At 40.7% G+C, this 26,971-nt stretch overlaps 1 protein-coding gene and 1 pseudogene across 2 annotated transcripts in view; one reads left to right on the top strand and one right to left on the bottom strand.

Moving 5' to 3' along the window:
- The window catches only part of Adcy9 (adenylate cyclase 9), a 142,833-nt gene extending 115,898 nt beyond the window's left edge, over nt 1-26,935 (bottom strand). For both annotated transcript variants that reach the window (XM_023711479.1, XM_023711480.1), the window contains exons 1-2: nt 26,265-26,935; nt 24,330-26,064 (exon numbers count right to left, since the gene is read on the bottom strand). In XM_023711479.1, coding sequence (XP_023567247.1) covers nt 24,330-26,022 — 1,693 coding nt within the window. In that variant the 5' untranslated portion in view covers nt 26,023-26,064; nt 26,265-26,935. The remainder of the gene's footprint in view (nt 1-24,329; nt 26,065-26,264) is intronic.
- Nucleotides 5,878-6,091, top strand: LOC101572749 (annotated as a pseudogene).
- Nucleotides 26,936-26,971: the final 36 nt, after the last annotated feature.

Genomic DNA, 26,971 nt, shown 5'->3' with positions numbered 1-26,971 from the left:
AAACCCATGCAAATTTTCCTATGAAGAATTTTATTGTTATCAAAAAAAATGAAAATAAAAGCAAAAAAAAAGATCTTATCCATTGTTATTTCCATTTTTAAAGACTGTTTAAAAAATAGCCCCAACATCATTTACCACACCAAAAATACATTAAAAACAATTTTATGTTATCATAAAACATAAAAACAGTACCATTAGCTTGTTAAAATAGTGATTGGTTATGTTTACAAATATGACCAGGAAGTGACAGGGGGAATCTGAAAATACAGACTCACCATGGTGGCAGGATAAAGCTTGGAGGGGTAACTCTGTGTCTTCCTCACAATAGCTCACTTAAGATATCAGGTCACCAAAAAAGATTTCCAGGCCAGATGTACCAAGTCTACCCAACCAATCCTCAATGATCCTTTCTCAAGTGGGTTGTTAGTAACCACTGGTGCCTGTCTTACTTAATGCTTATCTACCTGCTGTAATCGCTCAACCACTCAGCCCAAATCTCTCTCCATGCCTATCTGTCTAGTTAGTAACCAAACATGAAGACTCATCTTCATTATTTCTCTATATCTCTGAGGTGGATAATATTGCCAAGCCTCTTCTTTAGCATCTCCACACTGATTCCATGTTGAGGTCACCTCCTAATGTTCTAATCTCAATGACCAGACCTCTATGTAACATGAATAAGATAAATTTTCTGGAGGCTAGGGAGATAGCTCAGGGGTCTAAGCACTTGCCTGGCTAGCACAATGATCTGGATTCAGTCCCTGGTACTGCATGCTGTGACAGCCCAGGAACCCAGGGGTGAAACTGGGCATGGTGACACACACCTGTAATCCCAGCGCTGGGGAGGCTGAGACAGGAGGATCACCTCAAGTCCAAAACTGCATAGCAAGACCCTGTACCAAATAAATAAATAAATAAATAATAAATTCTCTGTAACATGCTGCACCATTTCTGAAGGGGCCCTTCTCATGTCTCCTTATTCTCCCCCAATGAATCTGCCTCTCTTCCTTCAAGCCCCAAGTTCTAGCCTGATCAGCCCTATCCTATTCTTTCTCTTTGCCCTACACTCCAACAGTTGATGACCTTCACTCCACACTGCTGGTTTGAAGCCATCTTGCCTGTATTTATCCCTGATAAGACTATGATTTCTCTGTGGCAAATAAAACAAGACCCTTTGCTCAGGCAGTGCATTCCTTAAGCAATCATATCACTACTAATTAGCTCCCAGATACCTTGATATCACAGAAGTGCCATGGGTAACAGATAAGAATACTGTTATTACTGGAAAAGAACATCCTATTCTTCAAGTTAACCTGATACAGTACATTGGCATCTGGTTTATAGATCAGTCTCATGATCAGCATAAATCAGTTCTCCTGAATTGCATAACTCTGAATACTGACAGACATAAAGACTCTGAATCTCCAAAATTGTGACCCTGGGCTGGAGAGATGGCTCAGTGGTCTAAAGCACCTACTTGGAACAAGCTTGGCAAAGCACAGGGACCACGGTTCAATCCTCCAGTACCACATGCCAGCCAGCCCCGCCCACTGGTGGGCTGAGTTGGAGACACACACACACACACACACACACACACTGTAAAATAAATTAAAAAAAAATTGTGACCCTGGCCCCTGAATCCTAGTCCTTGAAGCTTGGTGATTCTCCCAAGGACTTCTGCCCTCCCAAGAGATTGCAATGGCATCAACCACGTCATCTTTCTCCACCCCACAATCTATAGAATCTCTATTTCAAATCTTATTTTCTTTTAGATCTAAATGGCCTTGTACTATAATATATTCTAATCAATTGTTAATGTTACTCTGGTAGATGTGGGTTTCTTTTTATAGCTGAGCCATTAAAACATAATTCATAGACTATGTAATTCATTCATTTAAAGTCTATAATTCATTGATTTTAAGTATATCCACAGTATTGTGCACCATCTCCACAATCAATCTCAGAACATTTTTATCATCCCCAAAAGATAATTCTGTCCCCATGAAGCAGTGATTTCCCATTCTCCCAAAGCCTAACATCTAGCAACCCCTAATTTACTTTCCATCTCTTTGATTACCTATTCTGGACATTTCATGTAAGTGGGATCCAATAACATATGACCTCTCATGACTAGCTTTTCACATAATATGTTTAGAAGGTTCATCATGTTGTAACACATCAGTGCTTCATTCCTTTCTATGGCTAAACGTAAGTTATATCCTATAAGAACAGACCACATTTTGTTTTAACTATTCATCTACTGAGCGACATTTAGGTGGGTTCTACTTTTTTGGCTGTTGTGGACAATGATGCCATGAATATCTGTGCACACACTTTCGTGAGAACATATATCTTCAATGCTCCTCAGTGTGAACATAGGAGTGGAACTGCTGGGTCATATGGTAACTCTGCCTAACCTTCTGTGAGGGGCTTCCAGACTGTTTTCCACAACAACAGTACTATCCTCAGTCTCTACCAGCCATGCTTGGGGTAGTCTCTGACATTTTAAGACAAAGACTACAGTTTATTCATCTTCATATGCTCATCTTTCGTAGTTACTCAGAAACTCTGCTCAACCAATGGATGAATGCAAAATGGCTTTACAAGAAAGGAAGCCTGACCACAAAGTAATAGGTCCCCTTATAGAACAGTTACTTTCTGTGCACTTCTTTGGTCTCTTGGAGCTTCCCAATTCACTTTAATGATGATTTTTTTTTTTTTTTTTTTTTGGTGGTGCTACAGATGAAACCTAGGGCTTCATGTAGATTATGCAAGCACTCTACCACTGAACTATATCCCTAGCCTCTGTCTGAATATTTTTATCTTCCTATAGGATCAAATAATACCCTAACAAACAGTAAATGATACTTACTGGGACTCCACAGGCCTAAGAGCTAGCTGCTCAACAGCTTGGTGATCTTCCATGATAGTACTGATAATCCTGCTGTCCCACGGGCCACCCCAAGCTGCCTCATGATGGCACTTATTCAGAGGAACCAATTACACTTGGGCAGAGAACGATGCCACTGGCCAAGAGGGGCATCCTGCCGAGGTCAGCACCAGGGCAGCCTCTTGTTCTGTAGTCCTTTGCTGACTAGAAACTCCATTTTCTCCTCTTTTACCCTAAACCATACTGACACTCAGTTACAATGACAAGTTTACATATTATTCCTTGTTTTAACTGCTTGAAAACAAAACAAAAATGAACTATGAACCAGTGACCATGTTTGGGAGTAAAGCTTTCTTAGTAGTCAATGTTTCTTTTGGAAACATTCTATATTAAGGAATCGTGTGGGAATGCTGCTGGCTATGGACAGCTGGCAAGCAGGAGGTGGCTTAGCTGGGCACAAGGGGCTGTGGGTTCCCTCAACCCCATGGGAAGCAGAAGGGAAGCCTAATTTTACCACACTGTATTTAGACAGTTTGAATTCATTTGAACAAGAAAGTTCCTAGAGTTGTTAGGGATTTTTTTTTTAGTCAATATTTAAATAGTATTTTTTTTTAAAGCTTGCCCTAGATACCAGCTGTTTATCTAACACACAATTCCAAAGTGGCCAAACCCAATGTCAGCTTAAAAGGGCACTGTGGAAACTTATATGTTTATTTAACAACAAAAAAGTCCCTAGCTGGGTGTGAGTGAACACCTGTAATCCCAGCACTCAATAAAGATGAGATGGAATCACTTGAGCTCAGAAGTTCAAGGTAGTACATGTCTATGATTCCAGTACTCAGGACACTGAGGCAGGAGGTTCATTGAGTGTTCCAGACCAGCCTGGGCTACAAAGTGAGCTCAAGGCCAGCCTGAACTGTCTCAAAAAAGACAAAAATTAAAAAAATTTTTTAAAAAGTTCAAGATGAACTGGGCTTTTATAAAAGTCTCTAAACTATCAAACTTATACTGTAATTTATCCTAATCATATTCTAATTTATCATGAACAAAGTGATTATTTTAATCAAGATGATATAATTTTTAGAATTATCTATTATTGACTTGACTCTAAACTTTCTTTTTTGGTTCTGAATCTAAATTTCCAGGATGTTTTCTGAAATATCTAACTCCCAATTTTCTACAAGGCTTTTCTTATAAATTCTTCCTTTTAAAGCAACAAAGGAATTCATCAAAAAGTTACCATGTAGGGTCCAGGGAGATGGCTCAGTAGAATAAGCGCCTGCCTGGCAAGTACAAGGACCTGAGTTCAATCCCTGGTTCCGTCAAACAACAAAACAACAACAACAGTGCCTAGGGACAGTCACATGGGGAGAAGACACTCTCTCAGGCTTTCACAGACAGCACATTGGCCAAGACTCATCCACATGGCTGACACTGACAAAGGTTCTACAATCTGAGTTACAGGATCTCAGAATAAATCCTGAGGGCATTTCACTGACCTTCTCAGACCAAAAAGCTACAACTCTTGTTGCACAGGTCCTGCTTTACCTTGGTCTTAACCATCCAGTAGAAAAGTATGAAGATGAAATATAGGAAGTAAAGCCATGTTGTTAGGTTGAGCTGTGGGGGACTCAGGTCAATAATTTCTGACATTGCCAGTTAAACAGAGGACCCAATGCTATTATGGGCTACTGGACTCTTTTGGAATATTTTGCTGAGTTTACACACCTATAATATTCAACAACGGAACTTAAAAAAATTGGGATATAACTATGAATGTCCATTTTGTATCTGTGTATTCAAAGTGGTTGGGATAGATATATAGTTGCATTCTCTTAATGAATAGAATGATATGTTCTAATGGTGTTTGTAAGTAGGATCACAGGTCTGCATCTTGTACAGCAATTAACCACTGGGAAGAATGTATGCAGTGTATTATTTGTTGAAAAAAAAATAACATTTTTGGTCTACAAAAAAAAAAAAAAAAAAAAAACAACAACAAAAAGTTACCATGTGATCCCTTCCTAGGTATTCAGTTCTACCCCAAAGAACTGAATACATGTACCCAAAAACTCACACACAAATGTTTGTGGCAGCACAATTCATAATGGCCAAATGGTGGAAACAACTGAAATGTCCATGAAAAGATGGACTGAAAATAAAAAGAGTTCTATCCATTCAGAATTCTGTAGTCATAAGTCCAGGCATGGTGGTGCACACCTGTAATCCCAGCGCAGCGGAAGCTGAAAACAGGAGGATCACCACGAGTCTAAGTGCATAGTGAGACCCTGTACCAAATACATAAATAAATACAATAAAAAATAAGAAAGAATCCTGCAGTCATAGAAAGGAATGAAGCACTAAAACATGTTACAGCAGTGATAAAACTTGAAATAAGTGAAAGAAACCAGATATAAGAGGCCACATATCATGTGATTCTAGTTATACAAAATTCCAGAAGAGGTGAATCCTACAGATAGAAAGTAGATTAATGGTTATTACACATTGGCATTTGAGATGATCCAGCATGTTTGCTTACTGGGGACAATGTTTCTGTTGGGGGTTATGAAAATGCTCTGAAATTGTGATAGTTGCACAACTCTGTGAATATACTTAATGTCACTCAGTTGTTTATTTTAAAATAATTTTAAATCATTTGAATTTCACTTACTATTTTGAAAGTCAACAGAACACCTGGAATCTGCAGGCTCGCAGTAAGGGGGATAAAGTAGCAGAATACAAATCCTGAAAATATTCTTTACTTTGGGATCTATATAAGACACCCAGTGCAGTGGGCCAGCATCAGAGGAACTTATGATAGAAATTAGGAACAGCAAATTCAGGCCCAAGGTTCAGACTGAGAGGTAAATGAAGTCAAGGGAAGATGCCATTGGAGAATTTTTCACGACAGTTCACAGAGCCTACCCCTGTCCAAGGGTACCATCTAGAAGGGGGCGGGCCCACAACATGGGACGGAAGGAGGGGACGCAAGGAAGGCAGGCCGGAGCCACAGCCATCGCCATGACCCGCGGTAACCAGCGTGAGCTAGCCCGCCAGAAGAATATGAAAAAGCAGAGAGACTCGGTTAAGGGAACGCATGGAGATGACGGGCTTTCTGCTGCTGCCTGCAAGCAGAGGAACTTGGAGATCATGCATCAGAAGCAGAAAAAGGCAACCGAGAAGAAGGAGGAACCCAAGTAGCTTTGTGGCTTCGTGTCCCACCCTCTTGCCCTGAGCCTGTGTGCCTGGAGCCAGCCCTACCATGCTCGCGTTTCCTCCTGTAGTGCTCACAGGTCCCAACACTGATGGCATTCCCTTTACCCTGATTCTGCAGCGAGTCCCTTTTGTGCTTCCTTCCCCTCAAGAAGACTCTGTCCCCCTGGGCCACTCCTGGGGTGAGAAGGTCACCCTTTCCCAGTGTTTTTTATTCCTATGGGGCAAACCCCAAAGATAGGAAATTACTAGCTTCAGTGCCTCAGTTCACATCCTGCTTTATTTTTCTGCACAGTTGGCTTAACTATAACACACTGTCCAGGTTCTTGTGAATTTGTTTTGTAGCAGTCTCCTTTATTACAGGGTAAATTCCCCGAGGTAGGGGCTTTTGTCACCATGTGTCCCAAGATTGTGACCAGGGTCTGGTATGTGTTTTTGGACAAAGGATTGAATCCAGCTTTCCTTGTCCAATGCCTCTGAACTGCTATGGGAGCAAGCAACCCCATGCCTGGGGTCATGGTTGGGAGGAGTTTGGACACTGCCACACTGACAACAGAGATTTGGAAACACAAATAAAGGACAAGGTGAATTCCAAAGACGGAAAAGCAGGTCTCTTATTCTTTCCTCGAAGTCAGAGTGGGGCCCACCAAATTTCCTCTTCCCAACATGTACCTGGTATAAGGTTTCTGACATTCTCTGAGGCCTCATTTCCATACAGCACTACTCATGAGGTGACATAAAATATATGCTAATGAAAACGCATTGCGGGGAACGAAGCAGGGAAAAACCTACATTCACAATCACCTCTCCAGTGCCTGATGTATTGATGAGAGTGATCTCATTTAATTTTAACCCAAACTCTTCAGGTTGGGAGACTCCTGTCTCTGAAAAGAAAACAGATATTCAAATTGCCATTGTTCCACTACCTGCCATTGATTCTTTCTTTCTTTCTTTCTCTCTCTCTCTCTCTCTCTCTCTCTCTCTCTCTCTCTCTCTCATATTGACTGCTTTGAAAATTAAGACATTGATAACCCCCACCAGGCATTCTCTGAGGCCTCTCTGACACACTGACAACAGAGCTGGATTCAATCCTTTGCCCAAAATTAAATGAGATCACTCTCATAAATACATCATAATGCCTTTCAGTAAGAACCAACCTTCTTGAACCATAACAAACTAGTCCTGATTTAGTGCTACTGAGTGCCAGATTACTAAGTTTTTGAAAAACAAATCTATATACACACTCTCACTTTAAAGCAAAGAGGCAGAAATATGGCCAGTTCTTCTGTGACAATGTAGTAGAAAACGTAAAACAGCTATACATACACAATAGTTTCTATAGTTTTCCAGGTGTTTCCTTAACATTTATACTTCAGTTTTATAATACAACTAGTTATGAAATTAATTATTAATTCTATTTAATTATCAATTATGAAATCTAATCTATCATTCTTGTGTATCTCAAAATATGCAAAAGAAATCTATTCTCTGGTTTTATGGGAATCATGCTAAATTTCCTAAAACACAAACTTGACTATAATTTTCTTTCTCCTCCTCTCCCTTAAAATTAAGCTAAAAATAACTGTAATAACATCTTACTCATCCTGAACTCACACATCTTACAACCTGATTTATTCAGAATATAGCTGATAATGTTGCAAAATGTTACATAAAGAAAAATAAAGTAAAAACCAGAAGCAAATCTGTTACTGGAAAGCTATATTACATAAGGTAATATCAAGAAAGCAACCAGAAAATTTATTTTATAGCATATAAGAATAGGTAAATAGCAATCTTGGTTTAATTATGTTCCCACTGCCTGAACCACCAGTGTTACATGCATGACTGTCCCATCGGGTGGCTTTTTATCAATTTTATTAGTAAAAAGACCAGTAAATGTGACTAGATCTGTTTGTAAAACTGGTCATTCAAGTCACAGGGCAGTGAAACACATGAATTACAGCCCCATCATGAATATGTTAAAGCAAAGAAAAAATTCTATTTTTATAAGAAATTGCTATATTAGTAAAAGCCAAGTAACAAATACTAAAAATAAAAATGTAATTAAGAAAATTACATTTTAGTTGGCATGTCATTTTTTATGAAACTAGGAGTTTCATATATTATAGAATCATGAAACCAAAAGTTTAAACTGGTTAAAACAGAAAAATTTCTGATTGACTTAACAGCAAAAATCTTTAGCTCTTCAGAAAACTCAACCATCCAGAAAGACTTACTTCGATTGGTATTTATATCTAGCAACATATCAAATGAGGTTGGTTTCATATTCAATCATATGATTCCACTAAAGCCCTCTATTAAGGAACTGACTGAGAAAAAGAAAAAGGATCAGCAAATTTAATCAGCCTAGAACAAGCCTAGAAAAGAGATGAGCTGTTAGGAAAAGAAACTAAATTGGTTATATGAAATATTTATATCAAATGATAATTCAGTACTAAATCTCAATTAATCATGCCTTTGAGGAAAATGTATAAACACTAGTGAAAATGGAATAGGTAAATTTTAATCAAGATATATCATTAAATAATAAAATTTTTAATTATTTCAATTATTTTCAAGCAATCATCTTAATTATAGATTTTAAAATTTTTTTAAATCTTTCTTTCTTTCTTATTTGGTACAGGGTATCACTACACAGCTCGGATTCATACAGTTCCTCCTCCCTCAGCCTCCCCAGTGCTGGGATTACAAGTGCACACCACCATGTCCAGTTTTAGGGCTGTCATGGCACATCAGGGTTCCGAGGCAGCACAGCCTGTGGTACCGGGGTTCAAACCCGGGTGCTTGCACTTGTCAGGCAGGCACTTAGACCATGGAGCTATCTCTCAAGCCCAACTATAGATTTTTTTTAATACCTTTCCCATCAGTTAATGAATGAATAAATAAACTATGGTCTATCCACACAATGGATGACCGTAAAAAGGAATAAAACACATATACACATTACAGTGTGGATGAACCCTGAAATCATGATGCTCAGTGAAAGAAGCCAGACACACTGAATGATTCCATTTACATGAAATATCCAAAACAGACAAATGCAGAGTCAGAAAGTAGATCAGCGGTTGCCAAAGGCTGTGAGGCTTGGAGGAAATGCAAAGTGACTTCTGCCCACTACAAAGTCTCCTTTTAGGGTGATAAAAATGTCCTAAAATCAATTGTGGTGATGGCTGCACAGCTCTCTCTCAATCTATGAAAAGCCACTGGGGGGGAATATATATATTTTTTTTCTTTTTTTTTTTTTAACAGGGTTTTACTATGTAGCCCAGGAAAGCCTCAAACTCACAGGTATCCTCCTGATTCAGCCTTCCAAGTGCTGGGATTACAGGTATGCACACCATACCTGACCTGAACTATTTATTTTAAATGAGTGAGTTATATGACATTTGAATTACATTTCCAAAAAGCTGCTATTTTAAAAAAAAAACAAATTAAAGAATAGCTTAAAACAATCAACCAGGCTAAGAATCTTGTTGATATATTTTGGCTAAGAAAGTGCCGTGCACTATAGGCAATGCTACTGGAAGAGACAGAAAGTGCATGCTGGAGTACCGCCAAAGGTGTATATGGAATTGGAAATATAATAGCTACTAAATAAAGAAACAGCATGACTAGAGCTATGAAAGCAAACATTTCCACTTGAACTCCAAATGGCAGAGACACAAAGTTGCTATCCTAGAACTGTCAGCTCTCAAAATGTCCATGCTCACAATTTCTTTTCTGGAGCCAGCAACAAAGTTCCACTTCCCAACCACCATCTCTGCCCCATTATTTCACCTGAGCATTTTACTGGGAACTGTGTGTGGCAAACAAGGAAAGCCCTTTGAAATGCCTTGTTTGTGTGGTAATCCTGAAAGCTTTTAAACTCCTGCAATTATGTGCACACCAAGTTAGCCACTTAGTCCTTGAAAAACAGGCAAACTCTGGATAACAGTTTCTTTCAGGGAAGCTAGAGCTTCAAAACTTGAGCCTTTGTGAAATTCTCCTGCAGGGCAGGTCGGATAACACAGGTGCCCAGTGACAACACCATCTTTCAGAACCAACTAGAGTGTTTCCTTTCTTATTTCTCTAGTTCTGCAAACCACAGTAAATGTCATATTCATTGGCCATGAATTTTCTTTGCTCTTCCTTAAGAAATCCCTTGAAGAAAAAAGACCACATGCAAAGTACTATAAAAGCAGAAAATGAACTGAAGACAATAGACATCTAACCCAACTTGCCAGATAAAGCCTGGATACCTTTTCAGCCACCCACAAGTCTCTCAGAGCAAAGGTTTTTATGTGCCCTTCATTATTTGAGCAGAAAGGAGGAAAAGTGAACACAGAAACTCAGAGATGTAGGGAAAAATACTTTGGAACAAAGAAAATGAAAATGAGGGCTGAGAGTATAGACAACTCAGTGGAACATACAGGTCTTGGGTTCCCTCTCCCCTTCTCCACCAAGGAAATGACAGGGAATCAAATGTGAATCAGTGATGACAGTGAAGAGAACATAAAGAGAAAATCATGCAAAATCTCAGAATCTTTAAAATATTCAAAGGTTCCAAGTTAGTTTGGGGCCCTCCAGAGAGGCAGCAAGTCCCCAGCACTTCACATAGGTGGATGGTAGGCAGACCCAGGACCTCACCACCAGGAACAGTACTAACAGAACACTTGCTAAGAACATTATTAGTCCAGTATTTATTTGTTCAGTCCTTTTGGTGAAAAACTTGCCAACATCATGAAATTCATTTTACTGGCAACTAACCTTGCAATCCCTCTGTAATATAATGTTCAGATAGGGACTGAAGTATATTTTTAAACAAATTTATTCACTTGCAATTTCTTCTTAAAGTCATTTAAAAAGTGTTTTTCAAACTTTCAAAACTAAGCAGGGTTCCTCTAGTGATATCCTGCCTTATAGAACAAATGTGATTCTGAAAACCATGTATAAATTATATTTCTAGAATTTAATCTTATTTATATTTAAAGGAAGTAAAGAACCCTTCATAAAGTTAAGAATCTCACACATACCCTGCAGTTTAGTGGTTCTGTAAATCTTAGTTTCTCTATGCTAAATTTGTCTAAATAAGGGTTCATGGTTTAAACAAATGGATAAAAAAGAAACCACTTCTTCATATTAAGAAAAGTACTATTTCCCAGTCATAAGAGAATCTCAGCTAATTTTAGAGAACAGGATCTTGTTTAAAGTTTACATTTTACAACTAGGAGAAAACAGAACCAGCAAGATTAAGCAGAAGCAGAAACCTGATGGAAAAAAAGTAAACTTTATGATAGAAAGCTAATGTATGAAAACAAATCATTTTTACAAGTAAGATACAGAGAAAACCTCTATAATACTGCTTTCCTTTTAGCAACTTTGTTTTTGTTTTGTTTTTCGTACTGGGAATTGAACTCAGGACCTTGTGCTTACAAGGCAGGCATTGTGCCAATGAGCTATATCGCCACCAGCTTTCCTTTCCAAAACTTAACTCCCCACTTACTTTCTGGACAGCTCATTTATAAAACAACAAATATTAATGACCATAAGAAGAAGAAGAAAAAAACTCAGTTATGAAGATATGTAAAAAGAAATGTAAACCACACCTCACATAATAGCACAATAGGGTAAAACTAAGTCAATATGCAAAACTCCCATTTACTTAAAATGTCACAGCCTTAATTGTATACTGAGTTTTAATATCCATCCATATACAACAAAATAAAATACATGCCTGTGGATTTTCTTCCTCTCTCCATACTAAACCACTAAAACATGAAGTTAACATTTCCCAAACTACTCAAACATGAAAAAAAATAATAATAATGATTTGAAAGCTGCTTTCTGTACTACATTTTTCTCTGAACAGAATGTAATAGCATTACATAAAAATCCTGGAAATTATGCACAAAGACTATCCTGGAGCTTCGCCAAAAAAGGGTATGTTGGCTTTTCATGTGCATAAATGATAATCAAGTAAGAATTATCAAGAGCTACAGTATTATTAAAGATAAATACACTTCTTGAAATCTCCTATTTTAAACAGCTTAAAAATAATAGCCTAAACTAAGCCATTCAACCCCACATTTTCTGGGCCCTAAATAAGCACTCAGGCTTTCAATCCTACACTTTGCTGCTGTAGAGCCCCTGTTACCTACCCTCCCTTCATCACAGCATTCGGGCATTCAAGGGCTCATTTCACATCCCAGGCACTGTGTGCTGGACAGAATTTTTAACTCTTTTTATCTTTTTAGTTAATTAATTAATGGGTACAGGGCCTCACTATGCAGCTCAGACTCCTAGTGATCCTCCTGTGTCAGCCTCCCCAGTGCTGGGATTACAGGCGTGTGCCACCATACCCGGTTTCTGGCATGGCACCAGAAATCGAACCCAGGTCCTTGAGCTTGACAGACAGTCTTAGACTGTTCATCTATCTCCCCAGCCCTTTAACTTTTTTTTAAACCATGCTTTCTCTAGCTCCTTTCAAGACTCTACCTCCGGGGGCCGGGGAGATGGCTCAGTAGAATAAGCACTTCCCTGGCAAGCGCAAGGGTCTGAGTTCAATCCCAGATTCCACCAAAAAAAAAAAAAAAAAAATTAAAGACTCTACCCACAGTCTCTATTCAACTAACCAGTCGATCATTCCTAGTAAAGCTTTGTGACCTGTCCTCACATTCTAGTTTGTTCTATGCAGATGTTTGCGGTGTTGACTCACACATAACAGAGTCCCTGTATATGAAATGTGAATAGTAATATTCACTGATTCACTTAGTATTCATAGGTGATTGGTTTTAGAACCCTCCATGGAAACCAGTATCTATTGGTGCTGTTCTCTCTTATGTAAAATAGCATAATATTTGTATATAACCTATGCATATCTCCCTGTATACTATAAATCATCTTCAGATTACTTACAATACATAATGCTATATAAATTGCTACTATATTGATGAAATAAGGACAAGAAAAGACTATGTATATATTCAGTACAGATATACTTTCTGAAATTGTACATCTATATTTGATTGAAATCACAGATGTAAAACCCACAGATAAAAAAGGGCATCTGTATTATTTGGTATCTACTATACACCAGGCTATATTCCTGTCACTAGGAATAGAGCAGTACATAAAATATGAATTCCTGCTTTCCAAACACTTTACAATGTAGTGGAGAAAAATGATAAAACAGGGTTGGGGAGATAGCTCAGCAGTCTATATGTCTGTCTGGCAAGCACAAGGACCCAGATTCAATCCCTGGTACCCTACGCGTTGCCGGCCTCAGAATCCCAGGTACGCTGTTCCAGTCACCAAAACCAGGTGTGGTAAAGCACACTTATAATCCTAGCACTGGGGAGGCTGACACAAGAGCATCATTATGAGTCTGAGTTGCATGGCAAGACCCTGTACCAAATAAATAAATAAATAAATAATTTAAATTTTTTTTTAAAAAATCATAAACAGGGGCCAGGAGATGGCTCAGTAGAATAAGCGCTTACCTGGCAAGTGCAAGGGCCTGAGTTCAATCCCCGATTCCACAAAAAAAATAAAAAATAAAAATAAAAAATCATAAACAAAGTCAGTTAAACACACAAGACTCGTAAAGGACAGTGGCTGGCCCTTCGTTTCAGGAGTCACTGTTCAAAGCAAGATTCAGTGAATGCCTCAAGTTGGACCTTCTGCGACCTTCCATAAGTGTTCTGAAAATGAACTTGCTGGGCCAAGGGTACTCCTTAATCCGCAAGTAGGTCATCTACATTTTGATGTGGGGTTTCTTTCACTTTATGTTTTGGTATTTTGGGTTTTTTTAATCACTATTTACCTACAATCACAGGCACCTGCTCCTCAAAAGGTATTTGCAGAAAGCTACCTGGCTGCATTGCTTTATAATTGCCAATTGTAAAAATGCAAATTAAAGCTCCTGAAGAACTTGAAGATGTCAACAGTGTTTCTTATGTGATTTATTTCTTCATATAAACACGTATATGCTATTAATTTTCTTTTCAAAACAGAAAGTAAACTTTAACTCAGTCTCTTTGAATAAACACATCAGAAACAGAATTAACAAGGATTTCAACACCTATAATTTCTCTCCTCCTTAAATATGCTACTAACTCAGAACAAAAGCCATCAGAAGCTATGAGGGTCATAGGAAAGCACTCAGGGGTCAACTTACAAGAAAACCCATGAGGGCTGGGGAGATGGCTCAGTGGAGTAAGCCCTTCCCTGGCAGGCGCAAGGACCTGAGTTCAATTCCCAGTTCCACAAAAAAAAGAAAAAAAAAAAGAAAAGAAAAGAAAACCCATGAGCCCAAAATGGGACAATTTGGGTGTCAAATGTAAGATACCTATAATGGGTTAATAACATACATGAGAGTCTTCTATGAACTAGAAAGAACTTGAGAAAGGTAAGGCCTATTATGCCTGTTGCTGCTGCTAATAAATTTTTTTTTTTAAAATGCCCCTATTTTCAGTGACACTAGCCAGTAAATTACTCTCTGTCGAAAGTTACTATGTGCCATGTACTTTTCTAAACACTTTTTTTTTCTTGGCAGAACTGGGTATTGAACCCAGGCCCTCGTGCTTGCCAGGGAAGTGCTTATTCCATGGAGCCATCTCCCCAGCCCTGCCATGTACTTTTCTAAGTGGTCTGGTGTAGTGCTATAGCCCAGCATCTAGGAAGCTGAGGCAGGAGGAATCTGCAAGTTCAAGGTCAGCCTGAACTACACAGAGAGATCTTGTCTTTAAAAAGAAAAAAAAGTACTTAACATTTAATCTTTACAACAATTCTGTGAGATGGGTACTACTGTTTTGTAATATTCTAGTGTTCTTTGGGTTTAAAAATACTGGCTCCACCACTTAGCAGGTCTTTCTTGTTCAGTGCCTATTACAAATTACTAGACCTTTCTTTGCTTACTTCCCTCACTTATAAAATGGAGAAAATAAGCATCCTTACCTCCCAGACTTATCCATAATGTAATCCATTTATTATTTGCTTAGGTGATTATTTCATTAATGTCTCCTCACCTTTCTAGATTATACGCTCCTACAGGACAAGGACTACAACTCTGCTTCCAGGCCCTTGTCCAGGCCCTTCAAATAGTATAAACTCATTCAATATTTAGTGAACAAATAAATGAGTTTACAGTAGAATAACTACTCTCATTTAAGCCTTAGCCAATATCTCCAGGGCCACAAAGCTGAAGACTTTCCCATAATCCCTCAATTGCCAAGAACCACCTCATTCCAAGTGCTTCAAAGCTCTGGGCACCTGAAGCAACACAACAATACTGACTCAGCCCCCAGGGTTTTCAGTAAAGAAATTGCCAAACTCAACAGCTACAGTTTAACCAGGGCAATCTATCAGTGTGTGGATTTGGACAGCTGCCCATTTTAATTCGAGAAACTGACACAGTCATAGTCCCTGGTGTGTTCTGGGTTTCAGCGCTGCATTATACAAGATGTGCACCACAGAGGAATGTAGGGTAAAAAAAAAAACACCCTTCAATGCAGTACAAAATGGGACTCATCCTCGTAAAGATTTGGTTCTTACTGATTCAATGGCTATCGCATCCAAGTCACTATCCAGTGACCTTTTGGAGACAAGTATCAAACTTCAACCCCAAGCTCACTTATTTATAACAAAGTGCAAATAAAACTAAATAATGAGGTTTTAGTTTAGAAAGAACAACTCACACATTAACATTTTTTGTCTTACAAGAAAAACTACACACATGCCAGGGATTCACCATCAATGTATCATGCTAATAAGTGCTTTGCTTCAGTTAATTCATTTGATTCTCTCAACCACCCTCTGCCACAAATTCCATCTTTTTTTTTTTTTTTTTTTTTTTTTTTTGTCTTTTTGAGACAGGGTTTCACTGTGCAGTTCAGGATGGCCTTGAGATTACTCTGTAGCCCACACTGCTTTTGAATTCACAACGATCCTCCTGCCTCATCCTCCCAAGTACTAGGACTATAGCTGTGCACCACCATGCCCGGCTCTAATTCCATCATTCTTATAAATGGTCACAGCTCCAACAGTTCAGAAATTGCAGAATGAAGAATTTAATTCAAATGCATCAGAAACCAAACCCATGCACCTAATCACTAAATTATACTGCCAAAGAGTGAACCCTCTAAAAGGAAATTAGATGTTCTTTATCATTAACCCTGAACACCAACAACAAAGATTTGGCAGAATCACAAAGGAATTTTAAGAATTTGATAAGAAAAAACAAATGTATGCACCAAAGTTACTGGCTATTTCCACAATAAATGTGACATGTCTGTCATAATTCCAGTTTGAGTTGTTTCATATTCAAGACAATGCATGTTTAAGTGGAATAAAGAAAAACACTCTGTCTTCCTAGATCATGGCTTAGGCTCAGAGTGGTGTTTCTGGGACTCCCAGGAACCCTAAGACCTCTGTGAGGTCAAAACTATTTTCATATTAATGTTTAGACATTTTTGCCCTTTTCAGTCTGGAAATTCATAGTAATGATGCAAAGAGGACCTAGGTACAAAGAGAGGAAAAGGGGAGGGTAGGAAACAGAATAGGAAATAAAAAGGACTAAGATGCAATAGGTATATGTACCAAGTCCTAATGATGAATGTATTCATTACATATGCCAAACAAGTACTAAAAAAAAGAAAAGGCTACAATGGAAAAAACTGCTAACACTCTACCACCAAACAAGGTGGAAGTACCAAGCTATGTTCAGTATCACTATATATTCTTTTTTGTTTTGCTTTTTCTCACTGTACATTCTTGACCACTGCACACTTGTAAAAGAAAACAGACTCACTGAAGAATATTCTTGACAAAGCAGTAAAATTTAATGACTATGCTAAATCTCAACTTTGAGTACATGTGTATTTAATAATCTGTGTGATAAATGTGAACCAGGTCTACAGTACTTGTGTTCCACATAAGAATAAGAGTTAGGAGCCAGGGAAGTGGCTTAGTGGAATAAGTGCTTCCCTGGCAAGCGCAAGGGCCTGAGTTCAATCCCCGGTTCCACCAAAAAAAAAAAAAAAAAAAAAAAAAAGAATAAGAGTCATGCACCTAACAGGTAAACCAGCAGTGCAACTGCTGGAATAGTGAGTTTTTCATAGGATATTATACATACTTGATCTACAGACAAATGATAGTCATTTGTCACTTGAGTAGTGGCAGACTACTCCGGGAAAATAAATGAAATGAGCCTGTCATATCAAGGAAAACAATCGACTATAATTGTTGACAATGATTAAAACTCAAATCAAAACTAGAATTTTGGAAAACATCTATCAGTCACTAGAAAATTGGCATCTACCTAGTATTTTGAGGCTTTCCTGATGTCAGCACTTAAAAAAATCTGCATAACTAAAAAAAATCAAAATTACCAATACATAAAATTATAAACTGATACCTGGGAAGCAGATCTATTAAAAAAAATCCAATGGGCTGTAACAGAACAGCATACAAATAACTGATAATAGGCTTTCAGTAACTTACAAGTAACTTTTAAGGAACTACCACTTTAACCTTTAAGAAAATACTTAGAAGTATCTAAAAGGCTACTAAAATGCTCCTTCACTTTCCAACCACACATCTGTATAAAGCCAGATCTGCTACACATCCTTAACACCCACAAGTACATTGAATATAAAAGCAGATAAAATCCAGCTGACCTAAAAGTGGTTAAAATGGTTGGTTTGTGTTATGTGTGTTTACTGTACAATTTGTTTAAAATTTCATTTTTGATTGAATTTCATTTTTGAGTGATCCACACATTAAATAGGCTTGCAAAAACATAAAGTGGTATCCTTCTTCTCATCAAATTTCTTCTGTTTTGTTTAGGATATTTGTTTGTTTGTTTTTTGTTGCTGTTGTTTCAGGTTTTTTTGAGACAGGGTCTCTCTGTATAGTTCAAGCTGACCCTGAACTCACTCTGTAGCCCAGGCTGGCCTCAAATTCAGGGCAATCATCCTACCTCAGCCTCCCAAGTGCTGGGATTACAGGTGTGTGCCACAATGACCAGCAAATTTCTTTTTAATAGTTACTTTTTAAATATAATTACTTTTTGAAGTCTGGGCCTAGTGGCACACACCGGTAATCCCAGTACTGGAGAGGCTGAAAACAGAGGATCACCACAAATTGAGCTGCATAGTGAGACCCTGTATCAAATACATAAAAGTAAATAAAAAAATAAATAAATATAATTTTTTTGAAAGTTATTTTTATTAAAATGTTTTTATCAATATGAGATGGGTGCAATAGATTTGCTTTATTTTGAAATAAGTTAAAATATTTGTTTAAACTTCTCAGTTTGTTTCAGTTTCTGATATGGTAAATATCGGTACTTTAAACAAAAATTCTTTAGTGTCCCCAGTAATTTTTGGGAATACAAAAGTGTCCTGAGAACTGCCACTTAATCAAAGGTTCAAAAGCCTTCCACAGCACTATGACTTGGGCCCAGTCTCAAATCTACTCTTGTTCCCCAGCTCTCGACCCTCTGTGCCAAGACTGCTGCCCCCACTATCACTGCCTTGACTGCTTCAGCCTGGATGGCCACCACCAGCCTCGGGGGTAGGGATCAATGTTCCTGCCTATTCCAAGAGACTGAGTTTCTCCACTTAATTCCATATAGAGGATGTAGAGCTCTTTTTACCAGTACAATGCTTGGAAAATATTGGAGAAATGCAATAAAAATCTGATTTGTAAGAGCAGACTAACAATATCATCGCCTTCTCCTGTCTTCCTAGAAGAGACACCTCCCTTCCCCCGGGCAGGCCTGGCCATCACTGAGGTAAAGGCTCCCTCTAATGTGGCGCAGTGCTTCCCCTCTGTTCTGAGCAACATCTGAGCTGTTGAGTCTACAGTTCACATGTCACGGTGTCACATCCTGTTTTAAAAACTCTCATTCCTTTACAAAATCCTCATCAGTGATACTAGATCCTGTTGGAGAAGGACTTTAGGTTTGTCCTGTGCAAAGTATAAATAGTAACCAGAAACAAATGAGCCACATGGCACTCAGTCTAGCTCTTTCAGTGTTCAGCAGCTTCCTACCATCACTAGGAAAGGGGACATGCACAGTTCTAATGATAATCATACTCATACAACATTGGAATCTCAATGGAAATACCCACATCGAGATCACCAACCGACAGGCACACAGAGCCTTCTATGTACTCATGTACCCATATGTGGAAAATTCAATGTTTTTTCCAAAATCATTCTTTGATGACAAAATAGGCAACTCTAATCAGTAAGTAGAAGCATCATTATTTGTACCAAGTTTATTAGCAAATCAGAATCTTGAAACAACTTGCTTTATTTAGTCCTTATTAATTTTTCCCTTTATTAGTGATTCAACCTGAAAAGATTATCTTCCTTTCTTTTGCCTTTTACCAGCAAGCCAAAAAACCCCCACATCTTTAACTTTCTCTCCCAAAGGTTAATTCTACCCTGAAACTTGTCTTTAGAATTAACAGCTGTGTGCAACTTACTCAAAGCCACGTAATTTGATCCCAAAAAGCCTGAAAAAAGGGCTACTTGAGCATCTACTCCACAGGTGGTAGTTGTCTCCCATACCAGTTGACAAGCCACATCTTCTGCTTCATCTTACCTCCACCACTTGCTGCCCAAGGGGCTGTTACAATATATATGAGATCTCATTCAAGAATTCAGGTGTGTTAGTCAGATTTCCAACACTATGATCAAGTACCTTTAAAAAAGGAACTTAAGGGAAGAAAGATTTACTTGGGCTCCCAGTTTCAGCCCATGATCAGCCAGCTCCATTACTTTTAGACCATTGGTGAGACAGAAATATCAGAAGGGTATGGCAGAGGAAAGTTGCTCATTTCACTGCATCTGCAAAGCGGAGACAGAGCCAGAGAGGAAGGGGCCAGAGAGAAGATATAGTCCCCAAAAGACACACCCCCTGGCCCCTCCCTTCTACTAGGCCCTGCCCATTAAATTTCTATTACTTCCTAATAATGCCATCAAATTATGATCTCACTGATGGATTAATCCACAGATGAAGTTAAAGCCCAAATGACCTAAACACCTTCGAAAGGCCCCACGTCTGAACACATGAGACTTTCAGGGAACATTTTGGACCTAAACTATAATAGCAGGTAAGCATAATTTCCAAGAAAAGAGGCAGAGCTGTCAGCTAAAGAGTTGGTGTCATAGTCACAAAGATTACATGCTTAGATGGGGATGAGCCATCTATGCTTTCAAAGGGAGCAAGTGAAGCACCTGCACATGTAGTGGCAGCAAAAACTGCACCTGGCTAGGGCTTTTAGCTGTCAGCTGACAGGCTCATGCTTATGGGACATTAGGAAGCCCAGACTTCCAGTGTGGGACAGGTGCTGGCAAAGGATGAAGAGCAGAGTGGCTCTCTCCAAACAGACAGGGGCCAAGAATGAGTCCTTCTAAGAGTCACCTATCAGCAAAGAAAAAAGTTTTGGTCACAAAGGCAGTTAAAAGGGACAGTCCAAACACACATCCATGGATCTCTTCCTAGGAACACCACAAGGATAAAGTCTGGCCATGGTAAAAGGCTTTCTTTAATCTCTACATCTAACAATTCAATCTCTACCTGACATTCTTTTCACAAGGATATAGTGGCTAGTGTTGACTGGGAGGGACTGAGCATCTTGATGCTATCTTCTTGGTATTTACTCAGGAGGAGAAGATGGATGCAGATGTTTTCTAAGAGTTTCACTTTCTGTCCCTGTGACTCTACATCTATGACAGGAAAAACCAGTAACTCTACATAATACTCTTCATCTTTCTGGTTGCAGCCCAAAGCCAGCCCACTTGGGCATCAAGGTTCATCCCAAATGCTGTCAGAGGGCCTTCCTTCCCATCACTCACATTTCTCCTTTTCTTTAATGAATTTGTGTGTCATTTCCAAAATTCTAGCCCTGTGCTGAAAATTCCTTCAATATTCTCTATCAGTAACTGCCTCTCCTACATTACACACACACACACACACAGAGTCACTAACACCCCCCCCCACTCAATACTTTATATTATTCCCTTCGAATTGAATACAAAGCTGGGCATTCTGGGGCATGCCTGTAATCCCAGCACTCAGGAGGATGAGACAGGAGGATCATAGTTTAAGGCCAGCCTTGAAACTCTGTCTAAAAAAAAAAAAAAGAATTGAACATAAAACAAATGTTATATTTTACTTCCTGTTGGACTCTCCCATTAATGCTACTATGTGAACTCCTCAATGAGAATGCCAAATATTAAATCAAAATTCCTGTTTCTTATTTTGAGGACAGGGCAGGAATTTTCTTCTGTTTTATTCACTCCTGTATCCCCAGAACATAAAACTGTACCTAGCACAAACGGGTATCTTGCTGAATGAATGAATGAACAAATAAACAAACCAAGGATTTCAGGCTTGTTTCATATTCTGTAACTTAACCCCACATTCTCCAATCACATCAAAATGAAGTCAAACTATCTCAGTTTTAGCAAGCTGGTGTATGGTGGTGCACAGCTGTAATCCCAGCACTTAAAAGGTTGAGGAAAGAGGATTGCCACAAGTTCAAGGCCAGCCTAAACTACACAATAAGTTCAGGACCAGTCTGAACTTCATGGTGAAACTCCATCTCAAAAACAAAAATTTAATCCTTCTCATCTCCAGGCCATCTCCAGATCAATTCTAGAAATTTAAAAGGCTTTCTCGCACACAAAATCAAGTCCCTGCCTTCCCACCAGTCATCATTTAAGTCTGACACAGTGTCCTCAAGTTGATCTTACTCCGCTCACGCTTGCCCCATCATCTCTTATTGCTATCATCTTCATTCAGGCCAACACTCCCCACCTGGAATTTACTCAAATAGCTCATTCATCTCCATTCTCATACCCTTCCAGGCCACATTCCCTAGAACTGCAAGAGTAAACTTTCTATTTTCTTTAAATTTTTTAAAAAATCCTTTATTTATTTATTTGGCACAGGGTCTCACTAAGCAGCTTGGACTCATAGTGATACTCCTGTCTCAGCTTCCCCAGCACTGGGATTCAGTGGCTGGGGAAGGCATGCCCGCGGTTCCAGGGCTAGCGCGGTAGCATGTGGTACTGTGGATGCCATACCAGGGATCAAACCTGGGTCCCTGCACTTGTCAGGCAGGCATTTAGACTGCCAAGCTATCTCCCCAGCCCTGAAAGAGTAAACTTTCAAAACCCATGGATCAGATTACACAAGCCTTGTGCTTAAGGTCTGTCACTTTTCCTTTTCCTAGAAAATCAAGTCCATATTCTTTCTCGTGCTACCCACCTTATAATTTTGTCTGTTTACATTTGTGAAATTCAAGTAATATACCATACAAAGTACAACTTACAAAGCTGCTATCATTGTCCACTGGCCCAATATATCTGATTATTATTATAATGCAGTGTACCACTGCTTGGAATTTATCCTTATAATCCCCGATGACAGAGCCTGCCACTCTCAGGTCCGAGAGATGCCAAAATACCAAGGAAGGATTACATTCATGCCTCCTTCCACTAACACCTTCAGGCCCAGGAGCAGGTGCCAGCCTCTTCATCAGAAGAAACTTGTCACAGCAGTTATCTATCAAGTGATCTGCAAAATGTCATTTCTTGCCCCACTACTGCAACATTTAAAATTAAGTCAGGAGAAAACACAGGTGAAAATATTTTCCTGCTACATCCATAAATTCTTCAATAATAAAATACAGTAAAGAAAAATCTGGAGAATAAAGCACTCTTGCCAGATAACAAATAAATAAATGACATGGAGAGATCAGATCACAAGCCAGAGAAAGAAAATGCCCATTGAGCATCCACTGTTATTCCACGGCCAACAACAACCTATACAAGCCCTAACTAAGCCACTTGCTGTCTCTGGTTTAAACTATCACATCTCCTGTGTCTGATTTAAACTATTACTTCTCCTTCTGAGGATTCCCTCTTCCAGGGCTTTTAACTGTGTAATTATGCAGCATGTGGGCACCACAAAACACAATACAGCCTTACAAATATAGGCTTTTAAAAACCAATGTCATGTTCTCTACATACTTTTAAAATAAATGTTCCCTTCAATCTGGAAGATTTTTAGTTTAAACTTTGTGAGGAGCGGGTAAGGAATGTAGCAAATTTACTTAAGGCTCATTATTTTTTGGCTCCACTTACTTATATATCACTTCCTACAACTCAAATTTGATTGTCATATATACAAATTAAAAATAATAAAGCCAGGCATGGTGCCACACGCCTGTAATTCCAGCACTCAGAAAGCTGAGGCAGGAGGATTCTTGCAAGTTCAAGACCAACCTAGGCTATAAAGTGACCTCAAGGCCAGTCTGAACTGCATAGCTGGACCCTGTCTCAAATAAATAAGTAAGTAAATAAATAAGTAAGCAAGCCAGCCAGTCAGCCCAGTGAAAACATCAAGAACAATTAGGAGTTTAAGATCAGAGACAAGGAATCAGATACAGATCTGAGGGACTAGAGGAAGGGCACAAAAGAACTCCTTGGGTACCTTTTTCACTCTCAAATCACATGATAGCTTGTGAATTTAGAATTCAACATTCTAAAATGCTGGAGTCTATGTGGTAAGACAAATATGATAAGCATCATTAGACCAATGAATGATGAAAGCCAAAACTACAAACATTGTTTAAAATGAGATGTAGACAAAGGGCCCTAAGATGTATATAAATCCATCTAATTCTTGAAGGTCCTACAGGGCAGAGCTGACTGCTATCTCAACTTCAACACTAAGCAAAGTAAGATCTGGCAAGGAGAAAGATTTTAATCTTCACAGTTCTATCAAAGGGATACAGAATCATTTGCATGGGATTTAAAGGTGAGCAGGTGAAATGCAAAGGCAGTTTCTTGAAGTGCTAAAAAGTTCTGGCTGCTGAAAGTTTCCAATATCCTTTTATTCACAGAACATGTATCCAAAATTTTGAAAGGTTAGCAGTCAACTGATGATACATGAATTTTCAAAGATCTTTGTCCTCTAAAGGCCTAACCTAGGTCGGTACTATCTCAGTGTGCTTAACTGCAGTATGATTACATCTGTGATATTTGAGTCCCTAGAGGAAAAAAAAATTACACTGATCTTGAGATTCCCACATGGTCAGGTATCCTGAGCTGCCCTATACACTGATGCTGCAAAGAGATTTTTTTTTTTAATTTTAATACACAAGGCATAGAGGACAGAAATAATGAAGCAAAGAAATGCATGTACCTTTCAATTGGTCGGCAACCACACTCTGGCCAAGGCGTTCAATAACTTTCCCATCTTCCATTTCGTACCGGTCATCTAAGTATTTTGCAGTGGCCTCAGAAATGTGAACTTTACCAGCCACTCCCAGCTGCTCCATGAGATTTGCCAAGTTTACATCATTGGACCACACATCAAATTTAAACCTCCTCATGCCCAAGATGCCACACAACACAGTGCCTGTGTGAACCCCGACTCGCATGTTCACCATCTCTTTCTTCTCCTGGCAGAACTGTTCAATGGCTTTTATCATGCCTAAGCCCATTTCGATACAGCAGTAGGCATGGTCTGCTCGGGGCTCAGGACACCCTGCCACACAATAATAACAGTCACCCAGAGTACTGATCTTCTCACATTTGGTCTCCTCACAAAGCCGGTCAAAGCGACCAAAAAGGTCATTGAGGAGACCCACCAGGGCATGAGCAGACTTGTTGGCACTCATCTTGGTGAAGCCCACAATATCTGCAAATAAAATACTGACTTCTTCGATCTGTTGCATCTTAAAAGGGCGGAATGCTATTGGAGCTTTTTGTATGGAGGACTTTTTCTTCCTGTTTTTGGGGCTGGAAGTGGCATGCCTCTTGACAGAATTCTCGCTCTCTTCATCCCCCTGTTTCATTAAGTCATCTGCAATAATTCTTGGCATTACAGAATGAATCATCCTCTCTTTGAGGGCTTTTTCTACCTCTAGATCTTTTCCGTGCATGATGGATTGTCCCACCTTAAGGAAGGTGCTCCTAGACCTCACTTGAGACATGACAAATAGGTGGATCCCGATGGCATGAATGCAGATGTGAAGCAGGGCCCGGCTCAGCAATTCCCAGTGCAGGGCTCGTGCTTCAGGAGAGGGGAAGCAGTCTTCATCTCGGAAATGATAGCCCAAGGTCTCAAAAAGAACGGAATACGCCACCCCCAAAAATAAGCTCAAGTACAAAGGTAAGTGCATGACGGTGTAGAGCAAAAAGAGCACTTCGATACACATGGAAAAGCTTCCCACTTGAGATAGGCAAAAGTCTGTGGGCCTGGCTGTGGGAGTATGATTGGAGCTGTCAATGCGTCCTGAAAGAGGCGTTAAAACCTGAAACTGCGCAGCCAGTGTCAAGGCAAATACCATCAGGGTGAGAACCAGTGAGGTCCACGTGTAACGGCGGGTGTACAGCTTGGTGAAGGTAAATAGAAAAAAGCCCACGCACACCACCAGGAAGCACAGAGGGGGGACCACCATGACAATCAGTTTGGACTTCATGTGGACAGCGAAATAGATGCTCCAGAGAAGGCAGGCAAAGCCCACGTAGAAGAGTGCATACCGGAAGCGGCGCTGGGTCTGCGGGAAGCAGCGCTCCAGGCAGGCCTCCTCTAGGTTCACTGAGTCGAACTTGGGATCCCACCAGCGGCTGGACGCCCTCTCAAACAGCTGGGGCAGCTTCCTCTGCCTGCGCAGGCGACTTCTGCCCCCCACCCTCCGAGGAAGACCCCCGGAGTCCCCAGAGCTGCTACAGCTGGAAGAGATGCTGTACTTGCAGTGCTTGGGGTGGCTGTTAGAGGACAGCTGCTTGGGGTTGATCTTGACCCTTACACTATTGCTGTCTCCGCTGGAGTCGCAGCTCACCTCGGTGCTGTGGTGATGCAGCAGCTGCTGGTGGGGCGGGGAAGCCATGTTGCCAAGCTCTCGAAATCTTCCCGGCCGGATCAGGGGTACCTGCGGGCAAAAAGGACGAGAGTCAGAGCCGCCTCGCTACACAGACACTCGAGGAACACGCGACCTGTGCTTGTGTCGAATGCGGGCTCCGGTGAGCGACTTGGGAAGGTACTACTACATACTCACAAAACTGCCGGTAAAGGCTAGTTACTGCCCCACCGTCCCACCTCTGAGGCGGCTGAGAACCGCTCAAGACTGACCTGGTGCTCGGGGGGGGTCCCGGCGCCGCCGCCGCCCTGGGTCCTGGGTCTGAGACGCGGTGCGCACCCGTGGGCGCACTCTCCCGCTGGCGGCCTCTGCGCCGATCCACTAACTGCGGCTTCGGAGGGAAGTTCAGTCCTTGAGCGCTCCGGGCGCAGCGAGCCTCTTTCGTAAAAACAACTCCGGCGGCGAACAGCACTTCATCCTGCGGCGGCGGCGCCCGGTGCGTCAAAGGCGCGCGGGCCGGACCTGCGGCGCTGGCCGCGTCCCCTCCGGGCACAGCCGAACCCTGGCCAGCACCCCGCGTCCGCGCCCCCGCTCTCCAGCCGACCCGGGCCGCGGCAGGGGGCGCACCCCCGCCCCCGAGTTTGAGAGCCTGCGGGCCCCCGTCGGAGCAGCCAGTCTAGCGGGGCCTGCTGCCCACAGCCGAGCGTGCCGCACCCCCGTCCGGGGGCCGAAGACACCCGGGGCCGAGTCGCGGGCCCCTCCGCGGGCGGCAGTGCGGGCTGCGGCAGAGTCAGGCTCCCGCGTCGCCGGCCCGGACGCTGCGCCCACGCCCTGGCGGCTCTGCCCGAGCTAGAGATGCCGCCGCGGCCGCGCCTGCCGCGGGCCCTCCCGCGGCCGCTGCCTCATGTCGGAAGAGTAGCCGCCGCCACCTTCTCCGGCCCCCTTCCCCTCCCGCTGTCACTGACAGACGCGCGCCCGC

This window comes from Octodon degus, unplaced genomic scaffold (genome assembly GCF_000260255.1).
Source record: "Octodon degus isolate 3935 unplaced genomic scaffold, OctDeg1.0 scaffold00021, whole genome shotgun sequence".
Classification (NCBI taxonomy): Eukaryota; Metazoa; Chordata; class Mammalia; order Rodentia; family Octodontidae; genus Octodon; species Octodon degus.
The sequence above is the reverse complement of the archived record's forward strand: the minus strand, read 5'-3'. Positions and strand labels throughout refer to the sequence as shown.